This window comes from Penaeus vannamei, chromosome 10, assembly GCF_042767895.1.
Source record: "Penaeus vannamei isolate JL-2024 chromosome 10, ASM4276789v1, whole genome shotgun sequence".
Classification (NCBI taxonomy): domain Eukaryota; kingdom Metazoa; phylum Arthropoda; class Malacostraca; order Decapoda; family Penaeidae; genus Penaeus; species Penaeus vannamei.
The window spans coordinates 43,081,638-43,101,637 of NC_091558.1; the positions used below are offsets into that span (position 1 = coordinate 43,081,638).

The 20,000-nt window shown below is 44.8% G+C and overlaps 1 protein-coding gene across 1 annotated transcript in view; it reads right to left on the reverse strand.

The window, feature by feature from the left end:
- The window catches only part of Rsod (Related to Sod), a 94,580-nt gene that overhangs the window by 51,337 nt on the left and 23,243 nt on the right, over positions 1 to 20,000 (reverse strand). The window contains exons 2-7 of the mRNA XM_070126705.1: positions 17,364 to 17,595; positions 16,116 to 16,275; positions 14,928 to 15,159; positions 3,851 to 3,980; positions 2,551 to 3,382; positions 1,383 to 1,633 (exon numbers count right to left, since the gene is read on the reverse strand). Coding sequence (XP_069982806.1) covers positions 1,383 to 1,633; positions 2,551 to 3,382; positions 3,851 to 3,980; positions 14,928 to 15,159; positions 16,116 to 16,275; positions 17,364 to 17,595 — 1,837 coding nt within the window. The remainder of the gene's footprint in view (positions 1 to 1,382; positions 1,634 to 2,550; positions 3,383 to 3,850; positions 3,981 to 14,927; positions 15,160 to 16,115; positions 16,276 to 17,363; positions 17,596 to 20,000) is intronic.

Consider the following 20,000-nt stretch of genomic DNA (forward strand, 5'->3'; position numbering starts at 1 on the left):
AAGTAAAGGTAAAATGTGAAATAATAAGAAAAAAGAAAGAAGATGAAATTATAAAAAGTAGGAAATGGAATAATAAGAAAGTGGTAATTTGGAAGAAGGGAGAAGAAAATAAAATAAGAAAAGGGTATTTTGGGTTTGAAAGAAAACAAAATTTTGGAGAATTAGAGAAGAAAATAAAATGTGGAAATGGTAATTTGGAAGAAAAAAAGTGAGAAAAGAGTAATTTAGTGAAGAAAAAAATACAAGATGGCTGATTGTGAGGTGAGAGGCTTCTGAAGTGTAGGAATATTAAATGGAGTGTAACATGGGGTTTCTCTGCGTTGAAATCGTTGGTTGTTTCTTGATCTCGAAACAAGAAGCAAGAGAAATGGATCTAGCTAAGTATGGAAATAATTATTTACAAGATTTCCTGTTCATATTCAGTACCACATGCACACACATCACACACTCGCCCGCTATACCCTCCTACCCCTCCTCTCACACACATCATCCCCCAATCCCCCACCCTCCACCTCACACTCACCCCCCCCCCCACATCCATCCAATTTCCCCACCCCCTACCTCACTCACGCTCATCCCCTCCTCCCACACACATACTTCCCCAATCCCCCCCCACAAGTCCCTCCCTCCCCTATCCCATTTCCCCACCCCATCCCACACACCCACCCAGCACAGGCCATCCTATCCCCCCGCACCCCACACGCCCCCCCTCCCAGCCCTTCCATCCCACATCCCCCTCCCCCCCACGTCCATTCCACTTCCCCCACCCATCCTACTGCTCCCCCCACTCCCCTCCCCCCCAGACACTCACCCAGCACAAGCCATCCCTATCCCCCCCAAGTCCCTCCCCCACCTTCCACCCCCATCCCCCCACTCCACACATCCCCCCCACAAGTCCCCCTCCATGACACTCTCACCCAGCAACAGGCCATCCTATTTCCCCCTCCCCCACCCACCACCCCCCTCCACACTCACCCAGCACAGGCCATCCCGTCCCCCCTCCCCCACTCCCCCACCTCCCACACACCACATCCCACTCCCCCATCCCCCCACTCACCCAGCACAAGAGCCATCCTATTCCCCCCACCCCCCACCCCCCACCCCCGACACTCACCCAGCACAGGCCATCCTATTCCCCCACACCTTCCCACCCCCTCACAAAGTCCCCCCCCAATTTCCTCCTACCCCACTAACCCTCCCTTCCCCAATCCCCACCTCCCACACCACATCCTCCCACTCACCCAGCACAGGCCAATCCTATTCCCCCCACTTTCCCTTAACCTCCCCCCATCCCCTCCCCCACCATTAAAGTCTTCTCCCCGACATTACTCCCCCCGACACTCACCCAGCACAGGCCATCCTATCCCCCCCCCGACACTCACCCAGCACAGGCCATCCGATCCCCCCTGTGCTTCGGGGCGTAGTCGTCGTGGAGCACAACCGAGTGGCCGAGGATCGACTTGGGGCCCGACAGCGGCAGGTTGGTGTCGGTGAAGAGCCTCTGCGTGTCGCCGACTTCCCGAACCGACCCGGCGACGTACAGGGACCCGTGGCGCTTCTCCAGGTCGCCGACTTCACAGCGCTCGGCCGTGTCGGCGTTGCAGTAGCGGTAGACTTTGTCGGCCAGGGAGATCTGCGGCGGGTGGAGAGGGGTTGGTGAGAGAGATAACAGGGTGGGGTGTGGGGTGAAGAGGTGGGTGGTCTGCGGCGGGTGGAGGGTGGGTGGTGAGAGAGATAACGGGGGGTGAGGGGTATGTGGGGTGAAGGGGGGGGGTCCGTGGCGGGGCGAAGGGGTGTGGTGGTGAGACAGATACACTGGGGAGGGGGTGGGGATGGGGGTGGAGGTGGTGAAGGGTGAGTGATGAGAGAGATAAAGGGTGAGGGGGGGGGGGGGGTCCGTGGCGAGTGAAGGGTGAGTGTGATGAGAGAGATAAGGGTGAGGGGGGGGGGGGTCCGGGTGGCGGGTGAAGGGAGAGTTGGATGAGAAGAGATAAGGGTGAGGGGGGGGGGGGTCCGTGGCGGGCGAAGGGTGGGTGGTGAGGAGAGATAACGGGGGGCAGGGGGTGGGGGTGGGGAGTGAAAGGGAGAGTGATAAGAGAGATAAGGGTGAGGGGGGGGGTGCGTGGCGGGTGAAGGGCGAGTGATGAGAGAGATAAAGGGGAGGGGGGGGGTCTGTGGCGGGTAAAGGGTGAGTGATTAAAGAGATAACGGGGGATGGGGTGGGGGTGGGGGGACTGTGGCGGGTGAAGGGTGAGTGATAAGAAAGATAGGGGAGATATTTTTACTTCTAATTTGATTTAATTTTTACGGTCTATTAACTTAAATCAAACTTAATTAATATAGCTATAGTGAGCAATTTAATTCATGCCTGTATACCTAAAAAGGCATTCCGTAATAGACCTTAGAAATACCTTTCTTTCCGCATCAAAACCCACCTCCTTGTTCTAGTTAACAGCCATAAACGAGACGCAGATAGAACCCAGTTTAACAACCAGTTTGATGAGTACAACAGTCTCACAACCCCGCCCCCTCCCCCTCCCGTGGCCTCACCTTGTAGGGGTTGTAGTGTCCTCCGGCCGACACGCAGCGCATGGTCCAGTTGTAGAAGTCCCTCCCCGGGACGTTGTCGTGCACGTGCCAGCGGTGCTTGCCCGTGGCGTTCCTGCTGCCGTCCGAGTACACAAGGTAGCTGACGAAGACGGTGGTGTCGGCCAGGTAGTTGTCGGCCTCCTGCTCGAAGATGATCTCGCCGACCAGCGGGTAGCGGAAGGTGACGGCGGCGCGCACCTGCGGCTGCGTCGGCCGGATGTTGGCGCAGAGCCAGCGCGCGCCCGTGTCGCGGTGCAGCACCAGGCTGCGCGTCAGCACGGAGCGCGGCCCGAACAGCGGCAGGTTGTGGTCCGTGACGGTGGCCTCGACCTCCTGCAGCCCCGTCAGGAGGCCGTGCTTGCCGCTCAGGTCGCCCAGCTCGTAGCGGTCGTGGCTGCCCAGGCCCGGCTCGGGCGAGGTGCTCGGGTCCACCTCGAAGGGGTTGTAGTGGCCGCCCGTCTTGCCGCACGGGAAGTCGCCCGCGTGCTTGGGCGGGTACGACGGCAGCTCGTGCACGTGGAAGCCGCCCGCACGCCCGTCCAGCCCGCGGAGGTCCAGCGTCAGGTCCGTGGGCGCGAAGACTGACGTCTGCTCGAACCGCACCTCGCCCGTCACGCCCAGCCCGTTGAAGATGGCGCGCGCCTTCTTGGGCTTCACCTCCCGCATCTTGGCGCACGCCCACAGGTGGTCAGGGTGCAGCGCGCCCATCACGGCGATGTACAGCTTCCTGGGGCCCGACAGGTCCGGCAGCGCGAAGTCGGTGGTCGAGTACATCTTGCGGGAGAAGCGGGACCTGCAGGAGGCGGGTCACAGGTCAGTGGTGGGGCCGCTCTCTCTCTCTCTCTCATTCACTCCCTTTCCTCCTATCTCTCTCTCATTCACTCCCTTTCCTCCTATCTCTCTTTCATTCACTCCCTTTCCTCCTCCTATCTCTCTCTCATTCACTCCGTTTCCTTTTTTTTCTCTCTCCCTCTCTTCCATTCACTCCGTTTCTTCCTATCTCTTTCTTGCTATTCACCACCATTTCCCCTTTTTTCTCTCTCCTCTCTCCTCTCTTCCATTCACTTCCCTTTCTTCCTCCTCCTTCCTTCCTCTCCTCTCCTCCCATTCACTCCCCTTCCTCCTCCCCTCTCTCTCACCATTCACTCCCCATCACTCTTTTTTCTTCCCCTCCCCTCCCTCTCCCATTCACCCATCCTCTCTCTCCCTCTCATCCTCATTCATCCCCCTCTCCCCCCCTCTCCCTTCCCCCCACACCCACCTCCGAGTGCCGACGCGTAGCTCCCCGAAGGCGTGGGAGAGGCGACCCATGGGACATCCGGCGTCGTCACACTTCTCGCGTCCTAGGGGGTCGTAGACGCGGCTCAGGAAGTTGCAGGACGTCCTCTCGTCTGTCGGGAAGGTCGTCATGGCGGTGGTTAGTTGAGGGGGATTTCGATTTTATTGGAATGGGGGGTTTGGTGTTTGAGGAGGGAGGGGAGAGATGAAGAAGGAAGGGAGGGAGGGAAGGTGGGTAGGAGGGAGGGAGGGAAGGTGGGTAGGAGGGAGGGAGGGAAGGTGGGTAGGAAGGGAGAGATGGAGGGAAGGCGGAGTAGAGGGAGGAGGAGAAGGGAGGGGGGAGGGAGAGAGGGAGAGGAGGGAGAGAGAGAGAAGAGAAAGAGAAAGAGAAAGAGAAAGAGAGAAAGAGAAAGAGAAAGAGAAAGAGAGAGAGAGAGAGAGAGAGAGAGAGAGAGAGAGAGAGAGAGAGAGAGAGAGAGAGAGAGAGAGAGAGAGAGAGAGAGAGAGAGAGAGAGAGAAAGAGAGAAAGAGAAAGAGAAAAGCAGCCAGACAGAGACTGAAACAGAGAGAAAGAATCCCCCATTTTTCATTGCCTCACTAGACAGGCCGTATCAGACCTCCGTCACTCGCTGGCTCATTTAACAAGAATCATGGACTAGTCTGTCTTGTTACGGCGTTCTCGGTCACTTAACAACGGTCGAAAGTGCCTGGTGGTCATTTATCAGTACCAGAAGCACCGTTTACCGTTGAAAGAGGAACGGGACGGTTAAACGACCATGTCGAACCAACAAGCCACTTTAGAAGGACTCGAAAGTTCGGTGGTGTTTTTTTAACGATAATTTCAACCAATAGATGGCGTTGCGTTTATTGGTTCGGTAGAGGGACAAGTATAAAGGGTTGTGAATTCAAATTTCAATTAGGTTAACGTAAACATGAATGTCATTTCCCTTTTTTATATATGTAGAAACATCCTTGTTAGATAATTTCATTTTTTATATATGTAGAAACATCCTTGTTAGCTGCACCAGAACCAAAAGACTTCATTGTTTCAACACGACAATGTTATCTCTCAATCATCACAACTGTCATCATCATTCATTACCGGTATCTCTTTGATTAGTCACGGAACCCCAGTACATTCTCTTAATAAGTGTTCCACGCAGATCACGCACCAGCGACGAGAAGTGTGGTTTCTGGTCTGGACACTGAACTGTTAACGTCCAGCAGCCAGCGTGCAGAACGGGGGCAGTTTCGTTCACTTTCTCTCTGTCTGTTTGTCTGTCTCTCTCTCTATCTCTGTCTGTTTGTCTCTTTCTCTCTCTCTCTCTGTCTGTATCTTTCTCTCTCTGTTCGTCTCTCTCTTTCTCTCACTGTCCGTTTCTGTCTCTCTCTCTGTATCTTTCTCTGTCTCTCTTTCTCATATGCATACACAGACTACATAAAATTATACATATACACATACACAACCTCTCCATGCGTATTTCCGAACATTATATAACATGTTTTCCCAGCCCTATACCCACAAAAAAGGAAGAATAAAAAAATACGAAAAAGAAAAAGAAAATTAAAAAGAAGAAGAAGAAGAAGAAGAAGAAGAAGAAGAAGAAGAAGAAGAAGAAGAAGAAGAAGAAGAAGAAGAAGAAGAAGAAGAAGAAGAAGAAGCAGACATGAAGAAGAAGAAGAAGAAGCAGACATGAAGAAGAAGAAGAAGAAGCAGACATGAAGAAGAAGAAGAAGAAGCAGAAGCAGACATGAAGAAGGAGACAAGACAAAAAACAAATAAAAGCAACCACTCCACTAAAACTCCAACCCCTGGCCTAACCTCAACGAAGGCCGTCCTTGCAACACACGAGGCCGAATATTTAACATCTCAGCGCGGGTGTAAACAAGCGACGGTTATTCCGCCATTAAAACGTCAGGAGCATTTCAAATATTCGCACTGTCACGATGGCACGGGGAGAAAGGGTCTATTTCACTATAGTACTGTTTAAAAAAAGGCGTATCACTATAGCACTATAAGGGCGTGTCAACTATAATGCTATAGGGGCGTGACAATACAATGCTATAGCGACGCGTGTCACTATAAAGCTGTAGGGACGTGACAATATAATGCTATTGCAGCGTGTGACTATAGTGCTGTAGGGGCGTGGCGATGTAATGCTACGGGGACGCGGCACTATAAAATTAACGGAAAGGGACGAATTGCTAAAGCACTCAGCGAAACATAGAGGATTAAAGGAGCTCGTTAGAATGCTTTTATGATCGGCAATAAGTGGGCGGGAGGAATTGGAAAGCTGACGCCAACTTTTGGCCATCATTCGGGTTTAGCGATTTTTTAGGGTAATAGGAACATTATATATATATATATATATATATATATATATATATATATATATATATATATATGCACATTTTTACACACACACACATATATAAATATATATAGAAATATAAATAAATAAATAAATAAATAAATAAAATATATATATATATTTATATATATAATATATATATATATATATATATATATATATATATATATATATATATATATATATATATATAGAGAGAGAGAGAGAGAGAGAGAGAGAGAGAGAGAGAGAGAGAGAGAGAGAGAGAGAGAGAGAGAGAGAGAGAGAGATTAAGAAAATAAAGAGAGACAGAGATAGAGAGATACTAAGAGAGAGAGAAACCAAAATAAATAATCAGGTACGAAGAACAGAGAAAAGATAACGAAGAGAGAAAATTGCTTGAGTTTGTATTCCAAAGGCGACCTCAACCAAAACCTTGCATGTGGTCCGGTTTAGCACACGCGCAGATGACGATGTAAATAAGAGAGAGAGAGAGAGAGAGAGAGAGAGAGAGAGAGAGAGAGAGAGAGAGAGAGAGAGAGAGAGAGAGAGAGAGAGAGAGAGAGAGAGAGAGAGGGAGGGAGGGAGAGAAGGAGAGAGAGGGAGAGGGAGAGAGAGAGGGAGTGGGAGAGGGAGAGGGAGAGGGAGAGGGAGAGAGGGAGAGGGAGAGGGAGAGGGAGAGGAGAGAGAGAGAGGAGAGAGGGAGAGGAGAGGAGAGAGAGGGAGAGAGAGAGAGAGAGAGAGAGAGAGAGAGAGAGAGAGAGAGAGAGAGAGAGAGAATAAGAAAGAAAGAGAGAGAGAGAGAGATTAAGAGAAAGAGAGACAGAGAGAGAGATAGATTAAGAAAGAAAGAGAGAGAAAACAAAAAATGTCTATTGTCATATTCTCAAGTGATTCTGCACCACAAAAAAACCGCCGGCCTATAAGATGTCTTTCGTTTTACCATTCTTGTAACACTTTCGCGCCAAGACTCAAGGAGGCTTTTTCACTTGGGGGGGGGGGGGTGAAGATGAGACAAGGAGGCTACCATCCCCCCTCCCCCGCCCTCTATCTGTCTTTCCACTCTCTGTGATCTCAGCTTCTTTCTCTCTTTTCGTTTCTTTCTGTCTTTGTTTCTAGCCTATCTGTCCTGAATGTTTTATTTTTGTCTTTCTTTTTCCATTCTCTCTGCCTCTGTTTATCGGTTAGGTTTACTGACTGTCTCTTATTCTCATTCTCTCTGTCTCTCTCTCTTTCCATCTTCTGTTCTCTGTCTCCATATGTTTGTCTCTCATTTTCTCTGTTTCTCTCTCTCTCTTCTTTTCGTTTCATTGTCTCTGTCTGCCTATCTTTCTTTGTCTCTCATTTTCTCTGTTTCTCATTTTTATGTCGGTCGGTCCCTTTCTATCTGTTTCTCATTCTTTTTCTCCTCTCTCTCTTTGCCTGCCTGCCTCTCCCTCTCCATCTTACCCTCCTTATAAGGAAAAAAATTAGAAAGGCGAGAAGTAAACGGAACGAAGAAAGGAATGTCAAATTACGCTAATACGAGATGAAAAGATTCTAATCGAGAGAAAAACCGCTACACAAAGGAACTGCCAAATAGTATAAACCCCAAAAGGATTTAAGTCAGGCATCCTTCGCTTCTGAAACACGAAAAGTAAACAAAAATTGAACACAAACACTGATAAGGATCTTTGAATCCCCTTTTCACAGAGCGAGATAAAGGGATCATAAGTGTAAAGAGATCAGGATCCTTTCTTCGCTTATAACTGTCATTCCACGGTGGTCGATGTCACTTCTTTTTGTATTTTCATTATTGCTTATTCAGTTATATCATTTGTCCGTAGAAATGTCGTAGTAGTGGTGGTGAGATTACTTAATATTATCATTATTATCACAACTCCATATTCAACATTATCAGAGAAAGAAAAGATAGATAGATAAATAGAGAGAGAAAGAGAGAGAGGGGAAGGGAGGAGGAGAGGAGAGGAAGGAGGAGGGAGGGAGGGAGGGAGGGAGGAGGAAGGGAGGGAGGGAGGAGAGAGAGAGAGAGAGAGAAGAGAGAGAGAGAGAGAGAGAGAGAGAGAGAGAGAGAGGAGAGAGAGAGAGAGAGAGAGAGGGAGAGAGAGAGAGAGAGAGAGAGAGAGAGAGAGAGAGAGAGAGAGAGAGAGGAGAGAGAGAGAGAGAGAGAGGTGAGAGAGTGGAGAGAGAGAGAGAGAGAGAGAGAGAGAGAGAAGGTGAAGAGAGAGTGAGAGAGTGAGAGAGAGAGAGAGAGAGAGAGAGAGAGAGAGAGAGAGAGAGAGAGAGAGAGAGAGAGAAAGAGAGAGAGAGAGAGAGAGAGAGAGGAGGGAGGGGGAGGGAGGAGGGAGGGAGAGAGAGGGAGAGAGGAGAGAGAGAGGGAGAAAGAGAGAGAGACAGAGACAGTGTTGAGAGAGAGAGAAAGAGAGGAGAAAGAGAGAGAGAGAGAGAGAGAGAGTGAGAGAGAGAGAGAGAGAGAGAGAGAGAGAGAGAGAGAGAGAGAGAGAGAGAGAGAGAGAGAGAGAGAGAGAGAGGAAAACATAGATAAAAAGAGATACCTAGGGAGAAAAAAAGAGAGACAGAGACAAGAAAGAGAAAAAGAACGAGAAGACAGAGCTCCGTGCTTGTTTAACAGTGCCCGCGGGCGAAAGACGCATGCCCACTGCACACGATCGTCCATAAACAAAACTGGCAGTAACACGCAAACAATCTCTCTCCCTCTCTGGCTGTCTCTTTGTTGGACTGTCTGTCTGTTTCTCTCTCCCTCTCTCTTTCTGTCACTTTCCCCCTCTCTCTGTCTTTCTCTCCCTCCTTCCCTCCCACCTCTCTCCCTTTCAGCCAATCTCTCTCCCTCCCTCCTTCCCTCCCACATCTCTCTCCCTCCCTCCTCTCTCTCTTTCAGCCACCCTCCCTCCCTCCTTCCCTCTCACCCCTCTTTCTTTCAACCACTCTCCCTCCCTCCTTCCCTCCCACCTCTCTCTTTCAGCCGATCTCTCTCCCTCTTCCTTTCCCACTCGCTCTCCCATCCCTCTCTATCTCCATTCGCTCAAGGCCACGAATAAAGAGAGAAAACGACTCATCTTCTGACCTCTGTTGAAACGACCATAAACAGTAGCAATCTGGGAAGCTTACTGTCCATAAAAAAAAACCCTACAATTTACGATATGAAAATAATTTCGTGGTGTATTTTTTTTCTGGCAGTCAAGACGATTGGAATAATGTCTGAGAAATGGAAAGTTGGGTAAAGAATCTTTTGTTGAAAGAGAGAGAGAGAGAGAGAGAGAGAGAGAGAGAGAGAGAGAGAGAGAGAGAGAGAGAGAGAGAGAGAGAGAGAGAGAGAGAGAGAGGGTTTGTTTTTTTTTTTTTTTTTTTTTTTGTAGTTGGAAAATGGCCTTGAATATATTTTTTTCTTTTGAAATAGCGAAAATAGCAAAGACAAGTACATGATGACGGTGAAGAGGTTAGAATAAACAGAAGAGGATGATGAACAAGAGGAATCGGAAAAAAAAGCAGAGAAGGAAGAAAGAGAAAATGAGGTGAAAGAAGAAAGAAAAAAGAAACTTGAAGAAAAAATAAAGAAACAAAGAAAAAAAGATAAAGAAACGATGAAGAAAAAAAATCAGACAAACAAACATAAAACAATGAATAAAAAAGTAGTTTTAAGGGAAAAAAGTGAAAAATGCATAAAAATGAATAAGTAGAATGATACAAATAGTGAATAAAATTAAAATTAATACATTTCTTTTTTATAAACAGGGAAAAAGAAAACGCTAATATTTTCAAAACCTAAATGAACAGAATTGTAATAGATTTCAGATCAACATTTCCAAGATATAATTAAAAAAAAAAAAACAGAAAACGGGAATATAAAAAAAAACACTACAATTTTTCTTTTTCAATGTGAAATTGCATGTTTATTTTTCACTTTATTCATTATTCTTTTTTTTTCTAAACTCGTAATCCACGGCTGAATCTTATAATAATAAACATGTAAGTCTTTACTGTAAAGAGAAGGAAAATACGGTAAAGTCGAATATATTTCCTTTACTAAGTGGTTTCAAATGAACGCCATCTGTAATTACTATTATTATTGCTCTTGTCGTTATTATAGTTACTATCAACATCATTATTGCTATTATGATTATTATTATCATCGCCAGTGCTATTATGGCCATTATGTTCATCATCAAATCCCCGTTATTATCATTATTGTCACTACATCATTATCATTTCTGTGGTCATCATTGCTTTATAATTTTTTATACTTTTATTTCTACCTATATCAATGATTTTTATTGCTATATATATATTTTTATTATTTTTTTAATGCTTTATAATCCATCATTGCCTTATTATCATCATCTTTATAAGACCATACTTATCATCATCATAATCTATTATCTTAGTCATGAAAATGTTATAATCATACTGTCATGGCGACCAGTATGTTTTCAGCCCTCAATAACATCCACAGCAAATTACAGAAAACATAAAATAAGAAAGAAAGAATAGGAATAAGAAAATAAGAAGAAAATAAATAGGGAAATGAGAAGAAATATAGGAAGGAAGCAAAGAGAAGAAGGAGGAGAAGAAAAAAGAGGAGGAGGAGGAGGAGAAGGAAGAGGAAGAAGAAAAAAAGGAGAAGAAGAAGGAGAAGAAAAGAAGAAGAAAAAAGAAGGAGGAGGAGAAGAAAAAAAAAGAAAGAAAAAAAAAAAAAGAGATGACAGGACCCATAATATTCACGTAATTGCAAGTTGTCTGAATACCTTGCATTTACGACTACAAACCCTCACGCGCATACGAACACGAAAATGCGTACATATACGTTCGTCTATCCGTCCTTATTAGCGTATGAATGTGCGTATATATATATGCATACGGTCATGTAAACGTGCATATGTCGACCTCTACGCCAAGACTTGCGCAGAGTAATTACCAGCTTGCCAACCCCGTTTGAGTGAAGCAACCCAGCTTGCCAACCCCGTTTGAGTGAAGCAACCCAGCTGCTGGGGGGGTCGACACTGCACACCGGTCTCAGGGTTGGATCTGGGTGTATGGGGTCACGTCGTGGGTCAGTTTTTAGCTCAGTCGTTTTAGCACATGGTCGTATTAGTACGTGGTCGTTTTAGCTCAGTCGTTTTAGTGTATAGTCGTATTTGCGTTATGGCTGTACTAGTACGTGGTCGTTTTAGAGCATGGTCGTGTTAGCACATGGTCGTTTTTACGTTATCGTTGTAATAGCACGTGGTCGTTTTAGTGCATGGTCGTGGCATATTATAGTACGTGGTCGTTTTAGCTCAGTCGTTTTAGTGTATAGTCGTATTTGCGTTATGGCTGTACTAGTACGTGGTCGTTTTAGAGCATGGTCGTGTTAGCACATGGTCGTTTTTACGTTATCGTTGTAATAGCACGTGGTCGTTTTAGCGCATGGTCGTATTAGTACGTGGTCGTTTTAGCTCAGTCGTTTTAGTGTATAGTCGTATTTGCGTTATGGCTGTACTAGTACGTGGTCGTTTTAGAGCATGGTCGTGTTAGCACATGGTCGTTTTTACGTTATCGTTGTAATAGCACGTGGTCGTTTTAGCGCATGGTCGTATTAGTACGTGGTCGTTTTAGCTCAGTCGTTTTAGTGTATAGTCGTATTTGCGTTATGGCTGTACTAGTACGTGGTCGTTTTAGAGCATGGTCGTGTTAGCACATGGTCGTTTTTACGTTATCGTTGTAATAGCACGTGGTCGTTTTAGCGCATGGTCGTATTAGTACGTGGTCGTTTTAGCTCAGTCGTTTTAGTGTAATAACGTCGATGTTGCGTTATGGCTGTACTAGTACGTGGTCGTTTTAGAGCATGGTCGTGTTAGCACATGGTCGTTTTTACGTTATCGTTGTAATAGCACGTGGTCGTTTTAGCGCATGGTCGTATTAGTACGTGGTCGTTTTGGCGCAGCGTCGTAATAGCACATGGTCGTTTTTGCGTTATGGTTGTTTGGGTGTATGGTCGCATTTACGTTTGTTGTTATTCATGGTCGTTTAAGAAAAAAAGGTCATTCTTATCTATTTAAAAAAAAATTGATGGTCGTTTTTAACTTAAGGTCGTCTATATCCATGTTCACTTTTACTCATGATTTTTTAAAAATAATTTTTATCATTATCTTATATTTGTTCTTACCCATTTACGTTCTTATTCAGGTCGTGTCTCTTCAACTTAAAGCGTTTTAAGCAGGGGAGCGCTTGGCAAGAATTCTTGCCAAGCGCTGTACCGTTCCCTGCTTAAAACGCTTTCCAAGGCAGGCAGGCCCCTTTTCAGTGATGCCAGACATGTGGAAATGTCTGTTTATAAAGTACAAATCATAACAGTCCTTGATGAGCATAGAAACATCAAAATAACACACGAAATATACATACTTGGGTTTTAAAAGCAATATTCCCACCAACAATCTCGGAAAGAGATAACTTATGCACAAGTCGAGGGTGGAGTTTATTTCACCTGCGGTTGGTAACACTTTGAGCGCGCAATTCAAAACAACTGACAAGCTAGCGCCGCATCAAGATGGCAGAGAAGTAAATAAAATTCCAGCCCAAACATCTTAACAAAGCGCTATATTTTCTCCCATATTCATAGAAAGTGCCTCTAAAACAATGACACACTCTTCCGATTGACAGCCCTTTCATTCTGACGCGTTATCAAAACAAATGAATATCCCTGAATTGAAATGTAGGCCTACCCATTCCCATATATCCAGGATTTTATGAGGTTCAAATATAACAAATCATCAAATATAATATCAACAGAAAGAATGTTGCTAGAATTTCTCAGACTTTTTCACTTGAAATATTCTTCATTTCATAAAAACCTTAGCTGATATATTCTCGATTTAGAAAGACGAGAAGTTTTAACAATATGAGTAAAATTGTTCGTCTTATAATCATTTATTATTCATAAGTAAAACTTTTTATTCCCATAATCTCCATTATCTCCTTTCGTTTTCAGTTAATTTCAATTTCTTTGAATATCGATTTTAAGAAAAATTACAGAATCAGATACCGTGAAAAAATTATTTATCTGATAAGATATTAAGCGGAGTTCCTGGCCAACGCCCGCATTCGAAGGATCGTGACCAGTACGGTACGCGACCGACGCCGTTGCCATGGTGACGGTACACCGCTTGACTTAGCAAGCGCAAGTCAAGCCATCTACGGAGGTCGCTTGAGAAAGCAAGCGAAATGCTTGAGTTCGCAAGAAAAACGCTTGAGATATCAGGCAAGAACTTTCCTTGCTTAAAACGCTTTTAGTTTTTACTAACATCTGCTGTAACTCGATCTTTCTTCTGCATATTCCAATTCATTATTCATCCTATTTACTCACGTCTCTTGTAACTCGATCTTTCTTCTGCACATTCCAACTCATTATTCATCTTATTTACTCACGTCTGTTGAAATTGAATCTTTCTTATGCATATTCCAACTCATTATTCATCTTATTTACTCACGTCTCTTGTAACTCGATCTTTCTTCTGCACATTCCAACTCATTATTCATCTTATTTACTCACGTCTGTTGAAATTGAATCTTTCTTATGCACATTCCAACTCATTATTCATCTTATTTACTCACGTCTGTTGAAATTGAATCTTTCTTATGCATATTCCAACTCATTATTCATCTTATTTACTCACGTCTCTTGTAACTCGATCTTTCTTCTGCACATTCCAACTCATTATTCATCTTATTTACTCACGTCTGTTGAAATTGAATCTTTCTTATGCACATTCCAACTCATTATTCATCTTATTTACTCACGTCTGTTGAAATTGAATCTTTCTTATGCATATTCCAACTCATTATTCATCTTATTTACTCACGTCTCTTGTAACTCGATCTTTCTTCTGCATATTCCAACTCATTATCTATCTTATTCTTTACTCATGTCTGTTGTAATTCAATCCTGCATTTTATTTATCATATATGAATTTCTTTTATTCTTTACTCACGTCTATTGTAATTCAATCTTTCTTCTGCATATTCCAACTCATTATTCATCTTATTCTTTACTCATGTCTGTTGTAACTCAATCTTCTGCATTTTATTTATTATATATATATATATTTTATTATATATTTTATTTATTATAAATGAATTTCCTTTATTCTTTACTCACGTCTATTGTAACTCAATCTTCTGCATATTCCAACTCATGATTTTTTTCTTTTATTCTTTACTCACGTCTGTTCTTGACCGTGGAAGTTCATGCTGCTTATTAGCTACAGGTTATCACACACGGCCTCGAAGTGGTAAATTGTTCGTTGTAGAAAGAACGTGAATGAGAATGAATATTTATCTCAGTGTAAGAAGTGTATTTGAGCGATTTTGGTTGTTATTATTATTATCATTATTTTTTTTTTGACGAATATATAAGGTCTATTACATTTTTTTTTGCACTGTGAAGATGTTCACTTTCATTCACACACACACACACAAACACACGCACGAACACATACAAACACACATATACAATCACATGTGTATGTGAATGTGTGTATGTATGTGCATTTGTACGTTTGTGTATGTATGTGTGTGTGCGTATCTGTATCTACGTGTGTGTGTGTGTGCGTATCTGTATGTACGCGTGTGTGTGCATATCTACATGTACGTGTATCCCAATAAACGCCCACAAACGCCCCCCCCCCCCCCTCAGAGCGAGGAGCCACGACTCACCCCTGTCGTCGAGAATGTCGGTGATGAAGACGGCCCAGTCGTGGTTGCCGGTGGGCGGGTCGTCGTCGGCGGTGTTGAACACGTCGGTGAAGATGGTGGTCTGCACGCCCTTCGTCTCGCCGCCCGCGCCCCCCTCCGCGCCGCCCACGTTCCACGTCCAGGAGCGGATCCAGACGGAGCCGCCCACGGGACTGAAGAACCGCGTCTCGTAGGTTCGTTCGCCGCCCACGCCCTGGGGGAGGGAGGAGAGGGGAGGAGGGGGGGAGGAGGTGAAGAGGGGAAGGGGAGGGGTGGAGAGGGATGGGAGGGAGGAGAGAATGGGAGGGGGAGGGAGAGGGGGAGGGTAGGAGGAGGGAGAGGAGGGAGGAGAGGGGAGATGGGTGGGAGGAGGAGGGAAGGAGAGGGAGGAGAGGGGTGGGGGAGGGGGAGGAGGAGGGAGGTGGGAGAGGAGGAGAGGGGTGGAGAGGAGAGGGGTGGGAGGGAGGAGAGAGGAGAAGAGGGGAAGAGGGTGGGAGGAGAGAGGAGAGGGTGGGAGGGAGGGTAGAGGAGGAGGAGTAGGATTGGAGGATTTATTTATTTATGCATACATTGTCATTGCTATAATTGATACATTTTTGCATAAGTAATGATCAAAAGTTATGAGTAAGAAGGAAAGAGAGTGGGGTGGAGAGAGAGAGAGAGAGGAGAGAGAGAGAGAGAGAGAGAGAGAGAGAGAGAGGGAGAGAGAGAGAGAGAGAGAGAGAGAGAGAGAGAGAGAGAGAGAGAGAGAGAGGAGAGAGAGAGAGAGAGAGAGAGAGAGAGAGAGAGAGAGAGAGAGAGAGAGAGAGAGAGAGAGAGAGAGAGAGAGAGAGAGAGAGAGAGAGGGAGATGAAAGAACGGAGAGAGAGAGAGAGAGAGAGAGAATGAGAGAGAGAGAGAGAGAGAGAGAGAGAGAGAGAGAAGAGAGAGAGAGAGAGAGAGAGAGAGAGAGAGAGAGAGAGAGAGAGAGAGAGAGAGAGAGAGAGAGAGAGAGAGAGAGAGAGAGAGAGAGAGAGAGGGAGAGGGAGAGGGAGAGGGAGAGGGAGAGGGAGAGGAAAGGAAAGAGAAAGAGACAAAGACAGACGGACAGATAGAGTAAATGAAAGCGAAAGAAAAACCCATACCAACAATTAAAAAAATCGAAAAAAAGAAAAAGAGAATAAAACTTACATGTATATTAGCACACGTGGATCTCTTGTCACCGGAGATGAGAAGCGAGCGCCCCCAAATAGACTCATCGCCGACCAATTGAATCTTGTCCGTTTCGAAAATCATCGGCGCCGCCATGGGAAGGACGAGTTTCCCCAGCATGTGCGATAGATCCCATTTTCTTTGAAGTAGAAAATGGAGGATTTGAGGGAATGACTGATATGTTTGTTTATTTGCTATTATTATTATAATAATTTATTTATTATTATATTTATTATTATAATTGTTATTATTATTACTATTATTGTTATAGTAAGCTATATGAAGAGCCACACTGAAAAAATTGAGATTTATACCACCAAAGGTGCCAGTGCAGGTCAAGAATGAAAGAATAGAAAGTTAGCTATTTACGTAAGAAAAACATGTTAGCTGATATTTTCAACTTATCAAGAGTCGGAGAAGTTACAATCTCTGAAGGCAATCTCTTCCAAAGCCTACAAATAGCAGTAAAAAAGCATCAAGAAAACTTTCGACTTACATCAAATGTCATTGAATTGAGGGTCATAGAACTTTTGGTAATTCTTGCAGGTTGATAAAAATCAGGTAAAAACTTATAGAGGGGATGTGAATTATCGGTTACGATCTTGTATAAGACTGAAAGAGCCCCAATAACTCTATTAGCATCAATACTGTTATTATGAATACTATTATCAGCATTACCATTATTATCATCGGAAATTTTGGAAATGCAACCCCACACCATTTTTTGGGTGAACACCTGATCATTAATATCAATACTATTATTATTATCAATAATCATTATTACTATTAGCAATATCATTATCATCATTAAAATTATAGTTATTATCATTATCGTCATCGTTATCATTATTACTATTATCAGTATCATTATTTTTATTAATAGTATTATAATAATTATTACTATTATTTTCATCATTGATATCACTATCATCATAATTATGATTATTATTATCATTACTTCTATTTTATCATTATTTTCATTATTACAATTATTTCTAATTTATCATTATTTTTTTTATCATTGCTACAATTATTACCGTTAATAACAATATTGTTATTGTAATAAGCAGTATCATTATCATCAGTCCTATCATCATCATTATCACCATTATCATCCTCACCATTATCACCATCATCATCACCATTACCACCAATTACACCAACCAAAAAAAAAAAAAAAAAAAAAAAATACACCCCCCAAAAAAACCCTCAAAATCCACAACTCACTTGGAGCCGAGATCAGACGACCCGCACCGCTGGTCCGTGTCGTATCTGACCGGCCAATCGTGGATGGCCCAGTCGTACTCCTGGGTCTCCGGCGGCACCTGCACCCCGACGACCTCCAGACTAGCCTCCACGGTGACGTTGGTGCCAGGCCCTCCCCAGGAGAAGGTGACGTTCCCCCTGAGGCCTCCCCAGGAGATGATGGAATACTGGAGTACTGACGAGGCGGTTGCACCTGTGGGGGGGAGGAGAGAGGGGGGAGGGGGTGAGAATGGTTAGGAAGAGGGGGGGGGTTGGTGTTGATCTTGGGACGTTTGTTGTCTGTTTTGATTTTTGTTTATCACTTATCTTTTGTTATTACTATCATTTATTTGATTATTATTGTTATTCATATAGATTTCTTTTTAGCTAATATATATATATATATATATATATATATATATATATATATATATATATATATGTACAGAGAGACAGAGAGAGAGAGAGAGAGAGATAGAGAGAGAGAGAGAGAGAGAGAGAGAGAGAGAGAGAGAAAGAGAGAGAGTGAGAAAGAGAAAGACAATCAGAGAAAGAGAGAAAGAAAGAGAGAAAGGGAGAGGGAGAGAGAGACAAAGAGAAAGGGAGAGGGAGAGAGAGAAGAGAGGAGAGAGAGAGAGAGAGAGAGAGAGAGAGAGAAAGAGAAAGGGAGAGAAAGAGGAAGAGAAAGGGAGAGGGAGAGAGAGAGAGAAGGAGGAGGGGAGAGAGAGAGAAAGGAAGAGGGAGAGAGAGAAAGGAGAGAGAGAGAGAGAGAGGGAGAGAGAGAGAAAGGGAGATGGAGAGAGAGAGAAAGGAAGAGGGAGAGAGAGAGAAAGGAAGAGGGAGAGACAGAGAGAAAGGAAGAGGGAGAGATAGAGAGAAAGGAAGAGGGAGAGAGAGAGAGAGAAAGGAAGAGGGAGAGAGAGAGAGAAAGGAAGAGGGAGAGACAGAGAGAAAGGAAGAGGGAGAGATAGAGAGAAAGGAAGAGAGAGAGAGAAAGGAAGAGGGGAGAGAGAGAAAGGAAGAGGGAGAGAGAGAAAGGAAGAGGGAGAGAGAAAGAAAGGAAGAGGGAGAGGGAAAGAGAGAGAGGAAGAGGGAGAGAGAGATAAAGAGGGAGAGAGAGAGGAGAGGGAGAGAGAGAGAAGAGAGAGAGAGAGAGAGAGAGAGAGAGAGAGAGAGAGAGAGAGAGAAATTAACGTAGAAAAGAAAGATAACGATTTCAGGCACATAAAGAGAGACAGATATTAACAAATCAATAACTAAAACACACGGGCGTCAATTGAGAGGTGCTGGGGGTGGGGGCAGTCTGGCTCTCCCCCCCCCACACACCCCTCAAGGGCCACAATATCTAACTTTTTCTCTATATTAAATCTACAGAGCGAAGAGAGGAAAGAGAGAACACCAGAAGTGGAGAACCAGCAATCTCCAATTCTGCATAACACTCTTCCCTCACCCCCTCACACCCCTCCGCTCCCCTTCCTTCCCCTCATCCACCCCCTTCCCTCACTCCCACTCATCCCCTTGTCACAATCTTCCCCCTCCCCTCCCCCCTACTCCACCTGCCACAACCTTCTTCCCTCCACCCCCTCTCCCTTCTCCCCTAATCAGAACCTTCCCCCTCCCCTCCCCCTGTCCCCTCAATCTTCCACCCCCTCTCCCTATCCCCCTCCCCTCTTTCCCCACCCCCACCCCATCTCCCCTATTCAGAACCTTCCCCCTCCCCTCCCCTGTCCCCACCTCTCCTCCATCCCCTTCTCCCCCTCCACTCCCCCTGTCCCCTCCAATCCTCCACCCCCTTTCCCCCTCCCCCATCTCCCCTAATCAGAACCTTCCCCCTCGTCCCCTCCCCCTGTCCCCTCTATTCCTCCACTCCTCCACCCCCGTTCCCCCATCCCCCTCCCCTCTTTCCCCACCCCTCCATCTCTCACCCATCCCCCTCCCCCCTCCCCTTCTTCCCCTATCCCACCCCCATCTCTCCCACCCACCGGCAGTTTGCGGTGAGGGCCCGGTAGCCATGCAGGTCCTAGCTTTTACCATAAACAACAAAGGCCCCACTCTTATTAGGTCTCCATAAATGGCGATCGGTTATTTAGATCACTACTTCCCCTGGCGTCGGAGTCTCGCGGCCTCGACCAAGAAAAAGGAAAAAGGAAAAGAAAGAAAGAAAAAAGGAAGTAAGGAAAGTTCGCTTCTTATGGATTTACGGTAAGAAATGGATGGTCGGGCCATTCGCGAATGGATGGATAGATGGATGGATAAAGAGATATGAATGGATGGATGGATTGATATAGATAGATAGATGGATAGACATAGATAGATATATGGATAGACATAGATAGATGGATAGACATAGATAGATGGATAGATATAGATAGACAGATAGATGGATAAATATATATAGATGGATGGATTGATATAGATAGATAGATGGATAGACATATATAGATAAATGGATAGACATAGACAGATGAATATATATAAATATAAATGGATAGACATAGAAAGATGGATATATAGAAATATAAATGGATATAGATTGATAGATGGATTGATGGCTAAAGACAGATGTATGGATGGATAGATAAAGATAGATGGACGGATGGATAAATTAATGCATGGATA